The sequence below is a fragment of the Callospermophilus lateralis genome, chromosome 5 (genome assembly GCF_048772815.1).
Source record: "Callospermophilus lateralis isolate mCalLat2 chromosome 5, mCalLat2.hap1, whole genome shotgun sequence".
Taxonomy (NCBI): Eukaryota; Metazoa; Chordata; class Mammalia; order Rodentia; family Sciuridae; genus Callospermophilus; species Callospermophilus lateralis.
In genome coordinates this window covers 38411865-38431709 of record NC_135309.1, presented here as the reverse complement: position 1 = coordinate 38431709, position 19845 = coordinate 38411865, and the positions used below count along the sequence as shown (strand labels likewise).

At 43.0% G+C, this 19845-nt stretch overlaps 2 protein-coding genes across 4 annotated transcripts in view; both read right to left on the bottom strand.

The window, feature by feature from the left end:
* Positions 1–3149: 3149 nt before the first annotated feature.
* On the bottom strand, positions 3150–4007 carry Trim52 (tripartite motif containing 52). The gene is given in 6 exon segments (XM_076856515.2): positions 3150–3288; positions 3290–3376; positions 3378–3482; positions 3484–3528; positions 3530–3783; positions 3785–4007. Coding segments are annotated over 6 exon segments (744 nt in total). The 5' UTR covers positions 3899–4007.
* Positions 4008–5156: 1149 nt separating this feature from the next.
* The window catches only part of LOC143399661 (H-2 class I histocompatibility antigen, Q10 alpha chain-like), a 31348-nt gene continuing 16659 nt past the window's right edge, over positions 5157–19845 (bottom strand). The window contains exons 4-6 of one of the 3 annotated variants that reach the window (XM_076856513.2): positions 17915–18187; positions 17694–17810; positions 5157–6929 (exon numbers count right to left, since the gene is read on the bottom strand). In XM_076856513.2, the coding sequence (XP_076712628.2) occupies positions 6841–6929; positions 17694–17810; positions 17915–18187 (479 nt within the window). In that variant the 3' untranslated portion in view covers positions 5157–6840. Of the gene's footprint in view, positions 6930–15024; positions 17232–17693; positions 17811–17914; positions 18188–19845 lie in introns of those variants that run through there. The other 2 variants (XM_076856511.2, XM_076856512.2) reach the window with 2 other exon arrangements.

Below are 19845 nucleotides of genomic sequence, written 5' to 3'. Positions count from 1 at the left end.
AATGTAAATGATCTTACTTTCTATTTATTTATTTTTGAGACAGGGTAGAACTAAGTTGGCCAGGTTGGCCTGGAACTTTTGATTCTCCTGCTTCAGCTTCCCCAATAGCTGGGATTACAGAAGTGTACACCACTCAATTTAAATGATTTTCCTTTCATACTCCTGATTCTAGCTTGCAGAGTCAAGATGAGCTCTACATTACAGGACAGTCTAAAGGAAGATGTAAATAAGTAAGCTTTTTACAGCTAAAAAGCCTCTTCTTATACAAAGTAAATTTTTAAAAGAACATGGACCTCAGCAGAGCGTGATGATGAATGCCTGTAATCCCAGTGGGTTAGGAGGCTGAGGCAGGAGGATTAAGAGTTCAAAGCCAGCCTCAGCAACTTAGTTAGACACTTAGCAACTCAGTGAGAACCTGTCTCTAAATAAAATACAAAAAAGGGCTGGGGATGTGGCTCAGTGGTTAAACGCCCCTGGGTTCAATCCCCAGTACTAAAAAAAAAAAAAAAAAAAAAAAGAACATGGACCTCAAAACAAAACATTTGTACTGCATATGCAAGAGAAATAGCTATATAAATGATACCATGCCCACAGTGAACATATATGGCTACCCGACCAATATTCCTTATTGATTACATGTAGGCCTTACTCAGTACTTTCTTACTCTGTCTCCTTTGTAGACTTAGCAGCCAAGGAATTCTTTCCAAACTTATTTCCTACATTATGGAAAATTAATCATTTTTTCTTTTAAACATTACAACAATAAATATTTTATAAACTTTTATTGTTTCCATACCCTGCAGTGCTAATATCAATTGTGTGGGAGAAGTGCCTTTTTCTCCTATTCCTGAAAATCACTTGACATTTTTAAGTCTATTAATAACAACTTCTCTCCACAATACTCCTAAAACTGAAAAGCTTGATTATTTCCAAAGTAGACAAAAAAATCTGTGCTGAATTAGTAACTAGCAAGAGAGAATTCTATGTAGCCACACCTGGCTGGTAGTTACAATGTATACACACTAAGTAGACCATCATGCAAAAATAGTTCTTTATAATGTTAACTATTATGAGTTAAGTCAAATTCTAAATCATGCTATTATAATTTGTGTGATCACCAATGAAAGGAAGTGACAAACTATGAACTGTTTAATGAAAGAGAACATGTCAATTACTATCAGTTTATATATATATATATAACTTACATACAGTAGAAATTTTTACCTGGTAAGTATGATTCCTGTATTTGGCACCACCATCATTTAAATTCTGGTATGTTTGAAATAAAAGTGTACTTTTACTGTACAGTTGTTTTTCTTTTTTTTTTTCTGGGTATGGAATTCAGAGTCTTGTGCATGCTGGGCAAGCACTCTACCACTGAGCTATACCTCTAGTATTTATTTTTCAATATCCTATTATTTAAGAAAGGGGTTATCTTAATTTGTTTCTTTTAGTTTTGATGTTTGTTTATATTTACTGATATGCTATATAAGGAACTTTTCTGGTTTGAAGAATCATTTGATCTCCCCAGTAAAGGAATAATTTATTTTTTCTTAAATAAATTAATTTTAATTTCAAAATCTTCTCCAGAAAATTCTAGAAGAAGAATGGAAGTTTTCCTTCTTAGCTTCAGTGTAGTAAATCCCAGAAGCACAGGACATAGTTTCTTCCATGAGCAAACTTAATTATTACCCTGAGAAAGTGATGGTGCTAGGATTTGATAAAGGTAGCAGTGAATTTTGTAGCTAAATTTGTAAAATAAGGATGATCATAATATTTAATATATGATGCTTATAGGGCAGTGTTCTGTGTTTGTTTTCAATGCAACCTAGAATAAGTCCATTTTTCTAAAATGAAGCATAAACACACACACACACACACACACACACACACACAAATACATATAAAAGTTCCATAAAGGAGTGCTTACCTTTACTATTCTACATGTGCTTCATTATTTTCTCTTATTTCATTTTAAAGTAATGCTGGGCATGACCCATTCATTATAAAACCCCCTAACTGGTCAAAAAAACCACTGTTTGAAAACCACTGTTGTAGGAAAACATAAGGAAATAAATACATTTTATAAACTGTAAAGCACTACTAAGCTGTAAGCAATTGCTACTAAATAGCTAGTTAAGACCTTTATTGGCCTACAGACTACCTCTTCTTCCTTGGATACTACCAGTAGGGGTCAAATTCACCAAGACTTGGTAAGGAAATAGTACTCCTGCTGACTATTAAGACAATTCTCTAATGCTTAGGGAGATCAGGACTAGCAGACAAGACATTAACCATATCAGCACCCAGGGAAAGGAAGGCAAATTAGAAGCTAAATAAAAAAGCAAATATCTGTTTAGTGATTTGATTTATAAAATACTTTCAGATACATGTTCTCTAATCTAGGGGGAAAGAGAAGCTCAAAGAGGTTGAGACCTGCCCAAGATTAGACAGTAAGTGGCAGAGATGTTATCTAAGCCTTCCTCCTTCCACTGTGATAAAATGCCAGGAAAGGAAAAGTGGTCAGAACATGAGATTCACTGTGATCTATCAAAGATGTTTATGTCTTCTGCCTTTCTCCAGAAGAAAAAGGACTATACAGAAGGTGGGGAAGCAACTCCAGATTTTGGGAGTGAGGCATGGCCAGTTGCTCCTATTAATTCAAGATTCCCACCTGGCATTTTTGTCTATCAATACTAAACATTTGTTTTGACATTGTTTGTGCTCTGAAGTTCCAAACATCTACTATGTACTGTGGTCTTTTATTCCTGTCTGTGAGGGTCTTTGAGACTTAGTCAAGTTATTTAAATTATACTTGTTCAAGACTTACATTACAGGGAAATCAAGCACTAAATATCTGTTACCCATACCCCTTACTCTTAGGTAAACTGAAAGTATCAACATTAGTGGTTTCTGATGACTGCCATATGTCTGCTCAGTTTCCTCTGAGGAAGCCAGCTCCAGCCTTCATGATTTTATCTCCTTTCGCCACCCAATGCCCATCTCTCTTCATTGTGCTCCCTTCCCCTCCAAATATAGAAAAGTTCAACTTTCAAGTACCTGGCAGTGTGGGGAAGGGATGCCACTATTAACAAGTTCCCTTCTTTCCTTGCCACCCCCCTCCCCCATTGTCTTCTTATTCTTACCTTTTACTCCTGAGCCACTCCATCCAGTGGCACCAGGCTGTGTTGTTTGTGGCTCCTTGATTCTCAGCACACCACATAAATCGATTCTTTGTCCAATTCATAGAAGAGTTTCAAGGCTTCTTGGTGTTCGGAGCCCATTCCCCCTACTTCGTCCATAAAGAGTGGGGCACATTTGGCAAATTATATGGACTATGTTGGCCAGCTGTAAGGTAGGAAGAAAGCTGCGACTGTAAAGCTCTTTTGGCATTGGGACAGGTTAACTGCGGTGGAGGGAGTGGGGAAATCGAGTGGGTGACAGGATACAGCTCTTCGTGGTCTTCATCATATTCTTCTAGTTACCTCTTCTGGATAGACATCAATTCTCAGGTCATGTCCCAATCCTAAGGTAATAGTTCCAAACTTCCTCTTCCTCCTGGTCTTACACATAGTCCTCATTGTCCCTATTCCTGGTACCATCGTCACCAACAATGAGTTCAATCATCCTCTCGGTTTTGGAACAAAAAGCATTCCCCTGATATAAGACCTCCCGAATGGAGTTGACCCATCAACCGAACACCCGCCACTGCCTCCTCCTCTTCTCGTCTTAATCTGCCTCATCTTTCAAGCCCCATGGCTGGGTCACACACGGTCGGCAGAAAGTTGTGCCCATAGCTGATGGACATAGGATTATTGAAGTGTTCTAGGCAGATGCCACATTCCGCTTTTTCCTTAAGTGTCTGCATAGTGTTGGGAGTATTGGCATAACCAGCCATTTTATAGAGCTGAGCCCTGCAACAACTGAAAGCTGAGGAGCGAGGACTTGCCTGTAAGCCTGCCTCTGATTTACTTTGTGACCTGACGCTGTGACTCAACCCTAGTTTTCCTCCTCAACCCTGATCTCCTTTCTCAGGTTCTGCGCAGTTCAGGTCCACAATCAGAACCACAGGTCCACGACCATGCTGAGATTAGCAGGGACGAAACAAGCCTGGAACCCGCAGCTCCATTCGAATCTCAGTGTAAAGTCTCAAATCCGGTCTCCTGGCTCTCGGGATTTGCACAACCGTAGCTCCTCACTCCGACCCAGGCAAACGGAAATGACATAAGCCAATCCCGCCTCACTTAAGAGAGGGTGGGGTAGATGGTCGGAGGACCGCAGCTCGGTGGCATTCCAGGAGACGACCTTGGCTGGAATTCCTGCAGTCCATCAAGCCACAACTGATTGGAAAGACTGGTTGGTGGGAACGGGCGGAGGCGCAGAATCCTCTTAAGTCACCGACCACGTAAAGTACATTGTAGCCTGCTAGACACCGAAAGCAAGAAAGCAAGAGGCCGCGCCAGAGGAGGTGTACGGAAACCGACCCCAAAGGGTGGCGTGCGCTGCGGTCAAGCTCTAGTGGGGGGCTTTTTACGTTACTTGACTCTTTTAGGAAGAAGGCCTGAGGACTTTGTGGGAGGACTTGGGTGAAAGGCGGCCAAGCTCGTGGGCGGGGTCTGCAGGAAACCAGCTGGGCCTGCAGAAATGAGGCTTTGGGGCTCGAAATGGGTAGAGCAGGCCGTGATGCTGAAGGATCTTGAGCCTCCAACTTTTCTCCGTCTCCTCTTTTCTTGCTACCATAGGAGCCTCGGTCTTCTAACATTGACCTTTCTTGCGACCTTGACATCTGTGTCCATTTCCACTGCCCATACACAGCTTGGAAACAGCAAATTCAGCATACCCTACACCGACTTCTGTAAACCTTTTCACCTCCTTGCATTCATAATTCTTCCATTCATTTTTCATCTATTTCTTCATTCAGAACCTATCTACCCAACCACCCATGGTTTTTTTTCTTCCAGTACTGGGGATTGAACCCAGAGCCTGGTGCATTCAGGAGACACACTCTTCCATTGAGCTACAGTCGCATCCCATTCATTTGTAATCTGTTCACACAATACACATTTGTACTTGAGGCTCAGATCCTGGGGAGTAGATTCAGGATCTGGGCAGGTGGAAGAAGATGCAAAATGCAGCTGGGATAGTAGACATGCTTTATTTAGAGAGGGCAGCAGCCTTTAAGCAGCCTCCAGTTCCAGATTTCACCCCCCACCCCCATTGAGTTCTATTTAGCCCTCATAGGCCTTTTTATATTGCAGAACAGAGAAATCACATTGCCAGCAGGTTATATCAGTGGGCGCATGCTCATAAACAAATGTTTATCCTTGAGTATGTATGCTGAATCAGAGTGTTTGTGAACTTGGCTGCACACTTAAAAACAGTCTGTGGGAAGGCTTTGGGAGGGAACCTAAATAGTCATCCAGGGCCTACTCATTGACATCGAGAAACTGATGTGACTCCATTTTTGAGAAACCAGCCTCTAACTCAGAGCAAAGCCTGTCCAAGGAAGAGGGGTGGCCCTTGTCCTTGGAAAAACCAACAGAGCACTCCTAGGCACATACCCACCCTGCTGAGTTGTTTGTCTGCAAATAATAGGAGAGATCTGTGGCGCCAGGTGTCCCTGACTCAGTCAGGCTAGGTGAGCACCCATAGTAGCACTCTAGCCTCCACCAATCAGCATGAGACAGGGAAAATACCTGGGATGCCAGATGACCCTCCCAGTAGTTTATGGTGGTTGATAACATGTTGGGAAACTACGTAGTTCAGCGCGTACACCCCCATGGGTTAAACCAATCAGTTCAAACGAATCTCCCTCTTGTACTAACCAATCACCCCTACCCAACTTGTTCCCGACAGTGAATGTGCTAATCATGTTTTAGAATTGTTTTATGATTTTCCTGTGGTGTGTGATGATTTGCTAAGAGATTCGGTGATGTATGTGAAGTCCCTGCCTTCCCCAAAGAGTGTATAAAACTGCTGCAAACCCTGGGCTCCGGGCCTCTCAGCGTCACCAGTTGGTGTGTGTACAGAGGACTGAGTTAGCTCACAATAAACGCCTCTTTGCTGCTTACACCGATCTTGGTCTCTGGTGGTCTTTTGGGGGTCTCGAACTCGAGCATATCAGCAGAACCTGTCCATCCACTTATTCATTCACTTCTATCTCTCCACAGAATAGAAACACAAAAATGAGTTGAAACATGGTTTGTCACTTTAAGGATCATTCTTCACCCAAAGTTTTACAAGATTTTTCCCTTTGTTTTTTCACTTCCCTTTACTTCTTATCTCAGTAAGAAATGTATTTTATATATTAATTCAGTAAACACACAAACAGAAATAAAATTCCCGAAAACTCCCCCCCCACCTTTTAGGCATCTAAGTCTTCTGAAATTTTCCATTTGATTTCAGTAAAATGCTATTTAGACCAGTTAGATTGATTGCTTCCCTCACTAATTGATCACTGTTTGGGTTAAGGATTGCTACCTGCCCAAATGAACTGTTCAACACACCCTGAAACCCTTCCTCTCTATCTCTGGGCCTGAGCCAAGCAGCTGGGTGTGGTGGTACCATTGTAATCCCAGTGGCTCTGGAGGCTGTGAGTTCAAAGCCAGCCTCAGCAAAAGCAAGGCGCTAAGCAACTCAGTGAGACCCCATCTCTAAATAAAATTGAGCTACAGTTTTCTTCTTGTCATTCTAGGTTTGACTTCATGAGTTTCAGACTGCACAAAAAATTTCCTAAAGTCACGTCTTCTCATGTAAGTCCATTCTGTAGGCAGCAGAACCATTCACCTTAAAGTCTGACTACTTCAGAGTCTTTAAAAAAATTCCTTCAGTGGCTCGCAATCATTTCCCCAGCTTTGCCTTGGAGTGCTGTGAACATAGGAAGTTGAATCCTGGGTCTTCCACTCTTACTTCAATCAGAACAGCTTTATCTGCATTATAAAATAGGCTCGGTCTGAGATTTTGTTGGAACAAAAGGACTCAAAGTATAAAAATCTTAGTCTTTGGCTGAGAGCTACGTGGGGAGAATATCGGCTCTACTCAAAATCCTGCAGTCCCTGAGCTGATCCCAAAGGCTCACCTCAGTCCCCTGAATGTGAATGGCAAATTTTTGAAGGAAGATCAGAGTAGCAAACCTCCATGTCTATCATCGACTACCAGGGAACTTGTCCTCTCCTTTATCACTGACAGTGCCCACTCTGGTGTCACTACTTTGTTGAAGCAGAACATCATGGCAGGGAGTAGTCAGTAAAGCAAAGCTGCTCATCTTATGGTGACTGGGAGGCAAAAAAGAAGCAGGAAAGGGGGGTCCCAATATCCCTTCATGGGCATGCTCCCAAGAGCCTAAATTCCTGTCACTAGGCCCCACCTCCTAAACGTTTTAGCACCTCCCTATGGTATCATGGGTTGGAGAATAAGCCTTCAATTCAGAGGACTTCAGTGGGGGGCATTTAAGATCCAAACTATAACATTCTCCCACCTAGAAGACTCTTGTCTCACTACTTCACCTAGATATTGCTAATTATTCTTCAGCTCTGTCCAGACATAGACTCCTAAAGGAGACTCTTCCTGAGGCTGGTACCAGGCTGTGTTCAGATCTTAACTCTATCACTTGCTCTATGCGTGACTTTGGCTTAATTTCTTAACATCTCTGTGCTGTAGTTTTCCTATGTGTCAAATAAAAGATGATTGTAGCACACACCTCATGGGTTGTTGTGCAGTAGGATTAATTGACATCTATAAAGTGGAACAGTGCCCTCTGGACTTATCTCTATATTCTCATGACCTAGCTGTCTTCTTTTTCTGTAACAAATTGGCTTCAGAGACTCCCACTTAGAATAGAGTGGAGTGATAAGGAAATTGTGGTAATATATAGCTCACCACATGTCATTTTAGTGGTTCTGAGGGCCTTATATCTGGAGAGAAAGGAATTAAAACTCAGGCTTGACCTGCCTAAAATGGGACACCTATTCATGTTGTTTTATTTTTAATTTCTATTATGTAATCTGGGAGCCTTCCTGGAGATCAGGATTGAGCCCAAGTAGCCATGAGGTGAAGTGGGGGGATACCTGAACAACAAGAATTGAAACTGAGCAAGGTGTGGTGGAGCATGCCTATAATCTCAGCAACTTGGGAGCCTGAGGTAGGAGGATTGCAAGTTTGAGGCCAGCCTCGGCAATTTAGCAATCCCTAAACAACTTAGCAAGACCCTGTTTCAAAATAAAAGATTTTGGGAATGTATCTCAGTGGTAAAGTAACCTGGGTTCAGTCGCCAGGATTAAAAAAAAAAAAAAAACTAGAATTCTACACCTATACCTTAATTCAACTTCTGCTTTTCACAAAAAGGGTGAGGTTAGTGAAGTGGGAGAAGGAGTTAGGGAGAAGAATGAGGGAAGAGACAGGTGCTGAGCTCAGGAAGGAAGAAGGATAACTGAAGGAAAGAGCAAGAAGGTGGACTTGAAGAAGATGGATAGAGAAAGCATAAGAATAGAAGATAGAGGGGCCTAAATGGAACTTAAACATTCATTCTCAAGAATACCTAGGCAAATGAGCATCTGTAAAGTTTAGTGCATACATTTTTCATCTTGCTTTCACTTGGAAATTACTACCTCCTATGGTTCAAATGTGTCCCCCCAAAAGTGCATTTATTGGAAACATGGTCCTCAATATAGCAATGTTGATTTGTGGGAAGATTTTGGGAGGTGATTGGGCTATGAGGGCTCTAGATGAACCCCATTCATTGATTAATGGTTAATGGGTTATCTTGGGAGCAGCAAAGCAAGTAGATCAGGGCAAGGGAAAAGGGGAGGGAAAGGAAAGTACTGGTGAAGGAGACTGAGCAAATTATATTATGTGTATATATGAATATGGCATAATGAATCCCACTATTTTCTATAATTATAATGCACCAATAGGAAAAAAGTGAGCTTTCTTTGGCTTTCTTGCTCCTTGTTTGTGTGATGGCTTCCACCATTTATGATACAGCAAGAAGGCCCTCTTCACCAGATGCTGAGCAGATGCTGGCATGTGCTTGTGAACTTTCCAGCCTCTAGAGCCATGAACCAATCAAAATCTTTTCTTTATAAATTACCTCATACCAACTATTTTGTTATAGAAAAAGAACTAAGACCCCCACCCGCTGCCCAGATCTGAGTGGCAGCTTAAGAGGGATTTCATTTAGATTCCCTCACAAATTTGGGAGATGATATTTTCCAGGGTCGAAGGGGGGCTTATTTTTCAATTCTCTCACAACCTTGCCATCTCTTCAACCAGGCAGCTGTCCTATTCACAGGAGGACTGTTAGCCTTCTCCTGAACCCAGCTGGGAGCTCTGCTGAGGGTGCTCTTGGAGCAGGCCCTTAAAGTACATCTGGCACACTTAGGGCCACATGTGCCCACTATCCAAGAGGCACTGGGAAAGAAACAGCAGTGAGATGCATTCAGGACTAAAGTTCAGTGCCCTCTGCAGATTCCCTGAATCCTACAGCCTTTTCCTGTTACCCTGTCCTATTAACTCCAGCTGTCTTGGTCAGCCTGAAATCTTAGCTACATCTCAACTCAGGGGCCTGCCTGATTCTGCCTGGGTTTCCCCTTCCTGCACTTATTTGAGGCACTAAGTTGAGGCAATTATAGGGCTTGCCTTGTTTCCTGTCTCAGATCAGTTTTCCTTGCTTGATGCCAAGTATCTTTAAAACCAAAAGTTTTTTGTTCTTTTCAAGTGGGAAGGTAAATCTTATCTGTTGGTTCATCTTGGCTGAAAGTGGTAGTTCACCCACCACATTTTTTTTCTTTTTTGGTTCTGGGGATTGAACCCAGAAGTGCTTAACCACTGAGCCACATCCCCAGACCTTTTTTTTTTTTTTTTTTACTTTTTAAAATTTTATTAGAGACAGAATCTTGCCGATTTGCTAAGGGGCTCACTAAGTTGTGGAGGCTGGCTTTGAACTCACGATCCTCCTACCTTAGCCTCCCAAGCCACTAGGATTACATGCATGTGCCACAGTGCCTAGGTCACCCACCACATTTTATTCCTAGTAGAAAAACCTCTCTATATAACTTTATTTCCAATGATAAAATGTATTTTTAAATTACATATTCATATAGCCCTTGCTATGTGTAAAAAACTTTTAGGCACTTTTCCATATGGGTATTAAGGCATATAATCCTCACATAACTTTATAATATTATTACTCCATCTTACAGATATAGAAACTGAGAAACAAAATGGTTAGTCACACGATCAGATAGGTGACAGAACTGGGATCTGAACCCTGAGAGGTTACATAGATGCTTTGGGACCTTTATGTATTTAAATTTGTAGACATCAACTCACCCATTTATTTCTGTTTCTTCCTCTCATCTATATTATTTATATATCTTGGCTATCATGTTTTGAGCACCTAATGTTTTCTACCAAGGTTCTGAGACACTGGGGAGCAACCTTAGCTGTCTGCCTTGATGCTCCCTAGCTGTGGGACTTTGGGCATGCGCTTATGTCTCTTTCTATATGTCTCTCTCTCCCTTCTCTCTCTCTCTCTCTCTCTCTCTCTCTCTCTCTCTCTCTCTCTCTCTCGGCAGTGCTGGGAATCAAATCCAGGGTTTTGTTTATGCTAGGACAGCACTCTACCATTGAGCTACACACCCAGCCCTATGGCAACTCTCTCTTGTAGTTGCCTCATCCTAAAATAGGAATAAGAATATATTTACCAAGTTGTTGTGAATGTGAGATGAGTTAATATGAAAAGAACTTTTTACAGTTTCACATGCTAGTACTATATAAGCATTAGCTTTTCTTGTCATGTTTGCTCAATGCAAGACAGCTCACAATGAGAAAGGCTAGGGGCTGGGATATAGCTCAGTGGTTAAGTGCTTGCCTAGAATGTATAAGGCCCTAGCTTCAATCCCCAGCATGGAGTTGGAGGCACTGAGAGGAAGGAGGGCTGGAAGAAAATAAAAATAGGAGGACTTTTATCCTAGTTGCTGGGATGAGGAGGAGGATATGAAGATGATGTTTAGTTTCTCTTCCAAAGAATGGTACTGGCTATCTGTTTTGTCTATATCTTTAGTTGTGTGTTTAGGGAACTGCCTAGAAGAAAGGTCCATTCCTCATCTTAGTTGTTTTTCTAACGTGCTTCCCTTTGGTAAGACCCTCAAAACTCCCTTAGGTGTTAGGTTTGAGGACTTCTTATTTGGCAGGCTATGGATAGAACAGCTAGAAAACAGAAGTTGACAAGATATGTGGGGATGGCACACTTCTCACATAAGTGTCACTCTGTGTGTGTGTGTGTGCGTCCGTCCTTCAAAGAGAAGACTTAAGATACTCTGGTAGTATGGTGGTTACCCCACTAGATCCTGGGACACCTGGAGTTGGAGGCATGGAGAGAAAGGAAGGCTGGAAAGTGTTTGTGCCTGATGCTCAGACTTGGTCAGTGGTTGGTTCGGTTTCAGAATCACCGTCTTGTGTGTGTGTGTGTGTGTGTGTGTGTGTGTGTGTGTGTGAGAGAGAGAGAGAGAGAGAGAGAGAGAGAAAGAGAGAGAGGGAGGGTGTAGATCAATCTCCAGTTGATAATTATGCACATTATTAGGGACAAACTGTGGGAAATGCACAGGCTGTAATATGTAGTTCCATTATTGTGGAGGAAGAGGGTCGAAAGAGACCTGGCTAGGGAGTTCAACCTTAAGTGTGGGCAGCTGGAAAGCTGACTTCCTTCTCCCCAGCTGTTTACCTTGAGGTGAGGCTCTGGAGCTCTGTTCTGGATCTTACTACAGTCATCCCTCTGTATCCATGGGGAATTGGTTCCAGGACCACTCACTTATACCAAAATTGTTAGATGCTCAAGTCCTCTATATGAAATGGCATAGCATTTGCATATAACTTAAGTATATACTTCCAGATAATTTAAATCAACTCTACATTGCTGTTAATACCTAATACATTATAAATGTTAGGCAAATAATTGTTGTACTATATTGTTTAGGGATTAAAGACCAGAAAAAATCTGTACATATTCAGCACTAATGCATTTCCCTCCTGAATATTAGATCTGTGGTGGGTTGAATCCATGGATGTGGAACTTGTGATTATTGAGGGCCAATTGTATTTGGTGTTGGGCTGGTACAGTGGCAAAGAGAATAAAAAGACACAGGTGAGACAGCCTGCATCCTCCGTTACTCTTCCATTTTCACCATGGTCTTGGAGCTTTTCTAAGAAGTTAAGAGGAGAAAAAAAAGACAAGCTTAGGAATTCTGCTGGCCTTTGTGCTTGTCTCTCTGCTTGGCCCAGGCCCTGCTTTCATTGTCTGACTTGGGTGATAGGTTCATGATGGCCCCATGGAAGACATGGTTGTGGACAATGGAGAATCTCACAGTAGGGATATCCAGAAAGACCACATGAGAATCTTGGAAGAGCAAGAAACTGACTTGGAGAATTCCAGAAGGCCACAGGGTGGACAGGTGTTTGTTCCAAGTCAGGGAACAGTAGGGATATAAGAAAGGCTTCCATTTGGTGTATATGGATTTTGATATTATCCATTGAATGTCTAGAATTCACTATTGTTCATGAATAAATTCATTAAGACAGTAATGAATAAAGTCACTGACAATAGAATAAGTCAGACATTTTCCTATGTTCATATATGAATACACAACCAGTGTAACTCCACATCATGTACAGCCATAGAAATGGGAAGTTATATAGTCTACTGTCATATATAACTAAAAAGAATAAAAAATTAAAAAAATAAATTCAATTATTCATTCACATAATCACAAAGCATCCAGCTACCAGAGCAGCCAGAAACTTCTCTGAATACTGATGGCCCAAATGGTTGCTGTTTTGAAACTAAACTCCCAAGTGGTTAGCAGGAGAGATTTGTACCAATAGGGGCTAGATCTCAGGGCTGTCCAAGAACTTGGCACTCCACTAGTTGGGGAGAACCCCCGTCTTCCTACAGTGAGATCCCAAGGCCAGTCCAGTCTGGGCACAGGGAGGGAAGCAGTGCCAGCAGTGGCCAGTGGTGGTACCCTCAGGACACTTAAATCAATGTGCCCTGCTGGGTGGGAAGGCTATTTTTCTTAGGGGCCTGTGATCTGGGGGAAGAAACTGCAAAGCTTTCATCATGACCTTGCCAGATTTGCAGGCCTTTTCTCTGCTTCCAAAGGTGCTCAGAGCCCTCCTCACTTGCCCTTCACCTCCCATTCCTAAAATTATATATATTTTGGGGGTCCTGCAGTGTCCTCTAGTTTTCTCCACTTTCTTTCCACACCCTGACCAAAAGTCACAGAGTACCTTGAACGTTCTGTGACCAGGTCAGCAGCAGGTATTCCCCCAGTAAGCTGATGTTCAAGCTAGGGTCTTAGAACATCCCTGCAGGGACATGTTTACATAATGTTATGGTTTTTGAGGCTGTCCCTCAAAAATCTACGTTTTGAAAGCATAGTAGCCAGTCTATGGTGTTGCTGGAAAGTGGTGGAACTTTAGGATGTGAGGCCTAGTGGAAAGAAGTTAGGTGACTGGGTGTGTGCACCTAGAGGGGGGGGCATTAGGACCCAGTCCTTTCCTCTTTTTTGCCTCCTGGCTGCCATGAGGTTTCCTCCACTGTGATATTCTGCTATGCCATAGGTCTCAAAACAATGGGGCCAAGTGACTATGGCTGAAACCTCTGGAACCACAAGCCCAAAACAAATCCTCCTTTTAAGTTGTCTTTCTCAAGTATTTTCCCAGTGAGGGAAAGCTGACTAAAACATAGAGAAAAGCTGCAAAATCTATGGGAGGGAGGCAGCATGATAATTGGGTAGAAGTTGTGGGGGATCGTGTGCAAAGTTATCAGAAGCTTATAGAGATGCTTTAGGATCCCTCAAATTCCAAAATGTATTTATAGGTCCATGGGTATAACACTGAACTAACCTCTAAGTAAAATACAATTTAAAAAAATAGTCAAAGTCATGTCCAGTTGCCAAGGGTCTCATAATCCAGTTAGGTAGTAGACACTGCCTGAAGCTCAGGACAGCAGTTCCCTTAGCGCAGGAATGGTGGATTCTATCTGGCAGATGTTGTCTGGGGTGCCTTGGGGGACTCTTGAGAACAAGAAGTTAGGATGAGGGATGCTCCAGAAGTGGGAGGATAAGACTGAAGATTAAGTGGAAGAAAGTCCTTTAGGCCAGGAGGCCACTACAGTAGCTATCTACTCTCCTTCTAGTCAGAGCTCTTCTGTCCACCATCCCCCTGCCCTTAAGGTCCTGTGGCTTCCATGCAGGTGTCATGCCTAGGTGAGAAGGCCATGTGAGCTGAGGGGCCTGCACTGACCATTAAGGTGGGGAAAGCCAGCATAAAAAGACAGTGAGGTACCAAAGCAAGGGTTGCTGATAGATATCCAGGATAGTTGTAGATGTGTTCAGGCAGTTTTTAAAATAAGTAGCCAATAAGGCCATTAGGAAGACTGAAGTGACCTTATCCAAGTGGTACACAGCCTGAGGTCTGCTGCTGTCCTCTGGAGGCTATCATGGGACTGTACAGCCCATGGCCTCTCTGCCCCTTTTCCTCATTGAAAGAGAAGGTCCTATAAGCCCTCAGCACTAGAGGCATTTAGGGTCCTGGACATGGAAAAGTACAATCTAGATAGGAACTTCCATGTCCTTATTCCCAGGGCTCTCACTTATGTAAACCAATCCTAGGGGGACAGGCCCACCTCAGTCTAAAAGCTCCCTGACCTTCTATAAACCCCCTGTACTGAAAGAAACCATGTAAGACGCCAGCCTAAGTCCTATCCTTATCCATAAAGGATCTAACTTTGAGGGGGTAGGGTTTTTGGGTAGATTAAATCAGCTGTAGATCTGGGGATCCAGAGGAGTCTGAAGTCTTGGGAGAGAGGCACAGAAAGGTGAAACAGCTGTATCAATGTGAAATAAGACTGGACAGCCAGCAGCTTCCTCCAACCTGCTTCCGCCACCCCTTCTACTTGGGGAAGAAGGGTTGGGTGTAACTAGGCACTCATGACCAGACTCGCCTTTCAGCTAGACTCCACTCCAACCATCCAGCCAGAGAACTCTGTTTTTATCAGTGAAAATAAAACATGTTTATTACTATAAAACTTTATTAATACAGGTCCATAATCCCTTACCTGAAACCTTTGGGTCAGATGTATTTACAATTCCTTGCATATTAGAAAGCATTCTATCTGGCAGATGTTGAATGTACTAGCATTTCTGTAGAGAATTGCAAAAAGGCACACTAGAAGAAATTAAGGGTATAAATGATCTCACTTCAGTTCGGGTCAGGTTTGATGCCCAAATTAGGAAAAAACCCTTGGCTTTTGGATGTTTTTGCATTTTAGAATTGCAGGTAAAGGATTGGAGATCTGTACTTAACTGCACATTTACAGAACAGCATAGTTGTTGTTGAGACTTGGTGCAGTGGTGAATCACACAGATGGCAGTCAGACTGCCTGGTCTCATTACAGCTCTGCCTATGGCTCACCCTCTCTGGACCTCAGGTTTTTCACCCACAGCACAGGATTATTCTTCCACATACGCATGTTAGGAGGATTAAACAGCTTAATGAAAGTAAAGTGCTTAGAACCTTGCTTGATAATACACATAGAAAACCTTGGTGTCACTGAGACAGACATTTAAGTGCCATCCTTCAATAAGATCTAAATTACTAGCTCACTGTTGAGGCCCTGCAGGCCACAGCACAGGCTGGAAAATTTTTTGTAGTATCAAAGTCTTTCACAGTCTTGGGCTTTGGTTTCCCAGAGAAGTAGAACACAGAAGTTTCAGAAGTTCCTGTAAAAAGGCTCTGTGGATCCGGTAGGCTCCTAGCTAGAGGACGAACATGATGAAGAGGCAGAGGAGGCTCCTCCATGAGTCCATTATCCACTGAAATCCAACAACCCCACAACAGTGGAACACTTACTTGCCCGGGTCCCTGGCTTCCTCTCCATTCCAACCCACCAGCCCCTTGCATATCACATAGCCTATGAGACGATAACTGTTTTTGTTTTCTTGGAACTTGAGATTGAACCCAGGGCCTTGTGTACACTAGGCAAGTGCTCTACCACTGAGCTATATCATCAGCTCTTCTTAAAAATTATTCTGAGACAGGATCTCACTAAGGTGTACAGTCTGACCTTGAAATTATGATCTTCCTATCTCAGCCTCCTGAGTAGTTGGCATTACCAGTAGCAGGAATGACAGGTGTGTGCTCTCACACCCAGCTATTGTTGCATAATCAAAGGAGACATGAGGGTTTTGCCCTATTGGTAGGTGAGGCTGAGAGCCTTTCCTGAGTTTCACACTTAAACATTTCCATATGACACAGCAAAAACAGATATTTCCCTTATTGTAGAAAGTAACTTGTGTTCACTGTCAAAACTCAAACCATTCAAAAGGACAGGAAATAAAATAGGACTGTGTGTTGTTTCCCATCCTCCAGCTGCCTGCAGATAAATAATAGGCTCCTGGGCATCTGTCCTTTTGAGTTTTCCACATAAACAAGACACTCTCACCTTGACCACTCTATTTTCTTTACAAAAGGGGGTCATGTATACATACAAGAACATATTTCTAAAAATAGGCACATATTCATAAATTTCTTCTCAGTGCTAACAGATGGATGCCAAGACATTGTCCCTATAATTTCTCCTGTTGTTCCAGTTTTCCCTTAAATGATTGGAGCCTCAGTTTCCAAGTCAGGGAAGTGGGGATAAGAATAATATAGCCAAATCCACAGGATGCCCATGAGGCTAAGTGTAATATATATATATAACATGAAATCATTCTGCAAATTGTCATGTGGGAAACAGATCTGAGGAACTGTTATTACTGCCCTTCTATCTGCCCCCAACAGGATATGTTTAGATTTTTTGTTTGCTATTATTTTTTTGCAGTGCTGAGGGATGGAGCCCATAGTCTTATATATGCTAGGCAAATGTTCTACAATTAAACTACATCTTGAGCCCTGAAATGATTAGATTTTTTTAGAAGGACTTCAGGAATGGAAAAACCATATCAGTTGCAGATATCATGTATAAGGAGGATGGTAGAAATAAGAAGATAGGATGGACTCTTTGTGGTCAGATCACAGCTATCAGCCAGTTAGTTTAGGGTTTCTCTAGGAGACCCAAAATGCCCCTACAAAATACTTCCTTGATTTTGTAATGGGGAATTTTAATCAGCAGAGAGTCTGAGCAGCTTCTGTCCTTCCTGGGCTTTGGGAGTTAAGATTATCTTCTCCACCTGCAGGGAGGAAGGAGGGAAATGACAGATTGTTTTCTCCCTACCAATGCTTGGAATTGCTGGCTCCTGCCAGGGATGGTCTAAGATAGTGGGAGGGATCAGGGGCTGAGGCCAGGGCTAGAGACAGGAAGTGCCTGTCCCAATGCCTCTACCATCTTTGGTTCTAAGGCATCTTAGCCATGTATTGGGGCTTCCTTTCCACATATAACCCACCCAGCCTACAAATAAACTAGAGCTTTCCTGTAAAACTTCTTTCTGGTGTGGTGAAAAAAGAACACAAAACAGATGAGGTGGGTGGTGGGCAGGGTGGGAGAAGGGAAGCAAAGTAGTCCTGAATTCCCACCTTTGCCCTCTGCCTCTCTTTCTGGGCCCTTTCCAAGATCAGACTAAATGGTCTCATTTTTCCTTATAGGGCTGCATCAGCCAGGAGGACTCTCACACCTTTGTTTCTTCCTCACTTACCTTGAAGACTCTTCTTTTTCAGTATCACAATTACAGCTACCAGCCCAACAAAGACCAGGACCATAATCCCACCAAGTAGTGTGCCATTGCCATTGCCATTGCCAATAGAGGATGAGTCTAAGGAAGGCAGAGAAAAGAGTCCAAGACCATGGGGTTGTCTATAGGTGTCCTGGCACCCCCCTCTTCCCCATCTTGACTCCTCCTCAAGGTTAGCTCCTCACCCCATGCCACAGTGAGTGTGTGCTTCAGGCCAGGGTGCTGCACGTGACAGGTATACCAGGCCTCCTTCCCAGCTGGCACCCGAACTGATGTCCATGTCTGATAAGTGCCATCCCCACTGGGGCGTGTCTCCACATGCTCAGTCTCCAGGACCAGCTCCTTCCTACCCAGCCACCAGCTCAGTGAGATGTCTGGTGGGTAGAAGCCCAAGGCCCAGCATCTCAGCATGGTCCCATCCTGGGTGGTGTGCTTTGTCACCTGCACCATGGGAGGCTCTGCAGGAAAAGGAGAGAACAATGCTGGTGAGCACCTACTCTGCTCATTCATTCCTCCGTGGAATGCTTTATCTCCATGGAGATCTTCCAAGTGTGGAGGACAGGAAGAAGGTAGGGACAGGATCTCTCTAGGGGAGGCACTCATGTTGGAACTTTGTAGGCATAGCTGACCCATTATTAATCATCCTAAAGGGGCAGTGCCCTGAAAATTTCCAAAGGGGATGTGATTTCCTATTCCCAACCTCTGAGTAGGGTCCTATGTGGCCATTTCCACCACTTTTCCACTCACAGATCCTAGGATTCTTTTTTCCCCAGAGACTTTATATACCTACTCTTTGACTTTCAGCACATAGTAGGTACCTAACAAGTGGTTGTTAAAGGAAGGCAAGGATGATAATACTTTCCTCACTTTAAAACTAGGATGGGGAGGAGTTTGAAGCCCCGCATGACTTCTTTCCAGCTTGGTGACCTGAGGGAGGCCCTTTAACTCTTCATTTTCTCAAAGCTTAATGGGGGATGAATCATTCTTTTTTTTTTCAGGGTTGTTCAAAATAAGATGATCTTGGTAAAGGATGTAGACCATGTCTTGTGCTAAGTGAGAATTTAACAATCATTGTGTAACATACCATAATATGGAGTTTTGGAAAGTAGGCATCATTATTACTATGCTATTCTGAAATATAGCATGTCCTGGCTCATAACTCCCTTCCCAAGACATCTCCACTGGGGCGTTTCTCCATGTGCTCAGCCTCCAGGGCCAGCTCTTCTAGCCACGATTGTAATGAGATGTCTCATGGGTAGAAGCCCAAGGTCCAATATCCTAGCACGATCCCATCCTGGATTGTGTGCTAGAATTTCTTTTCCCCATGGCTAGTTATAGAAGCTCTAATCTTTCTCCATCTGTATTGAAGCTGACCATAAAGAAATTCTCTGACCTATCTTTGTCCAATAGATAAGACCATCCTCATTCCAGAAGGGGCCTTCCCCATATCCTGGAGGGAAGAATGCTGTACAGAGAGGCCAGAAAAATGCTGCAGCAGGCAGGCCATAGGGGGTTTCCCCACCCAGTCTATTATCATTAGTGCCTATGTAATGGAGTCTCCATACAAACCTAAAGGACAGGGTTTGGAGGGATTCCACATTGCTGAACACATAGAGATTCCTGGAGAGTGGCAGGCCCAGAGACAGCATGGAAGCTCCACACTTCTTCTCTCTTTCCACATTCTAAACATATCTTTATCTGTACCCTTTGTAACATCCTTTATAATAAATCCATAAACATAAATGTTTCCCTGAGTTCTGTGAACCACCAAAGCAAATTAACGAAACCCAAGGAGTGGGTTGTGAGAAACTCAATTTATAGCTGGTTGGTCAGTCAGAAGCACAGTAAACAACATAGGATTTGTGACTGGCATCTAAAATAGGGGTGGGGAAAGTAGACCTGGGGACTGAGCCCTCAACCTGTGATCTGGCACTATTTCAAAGTAGACAGTATCAGAACTGAATTGGATTAGGGCATGCCTACAGACAGGGTGTTCATTGTCCAAGACAATGCTGTGGGTCAGCAGAGAGCCCAGAATTCCTTACCCTATCACACCTGGAGCAAGGGTTCAAGGTTCAGTTTTGTGTGAGGAAACTGTTGGCTAATTGGCCCTCCC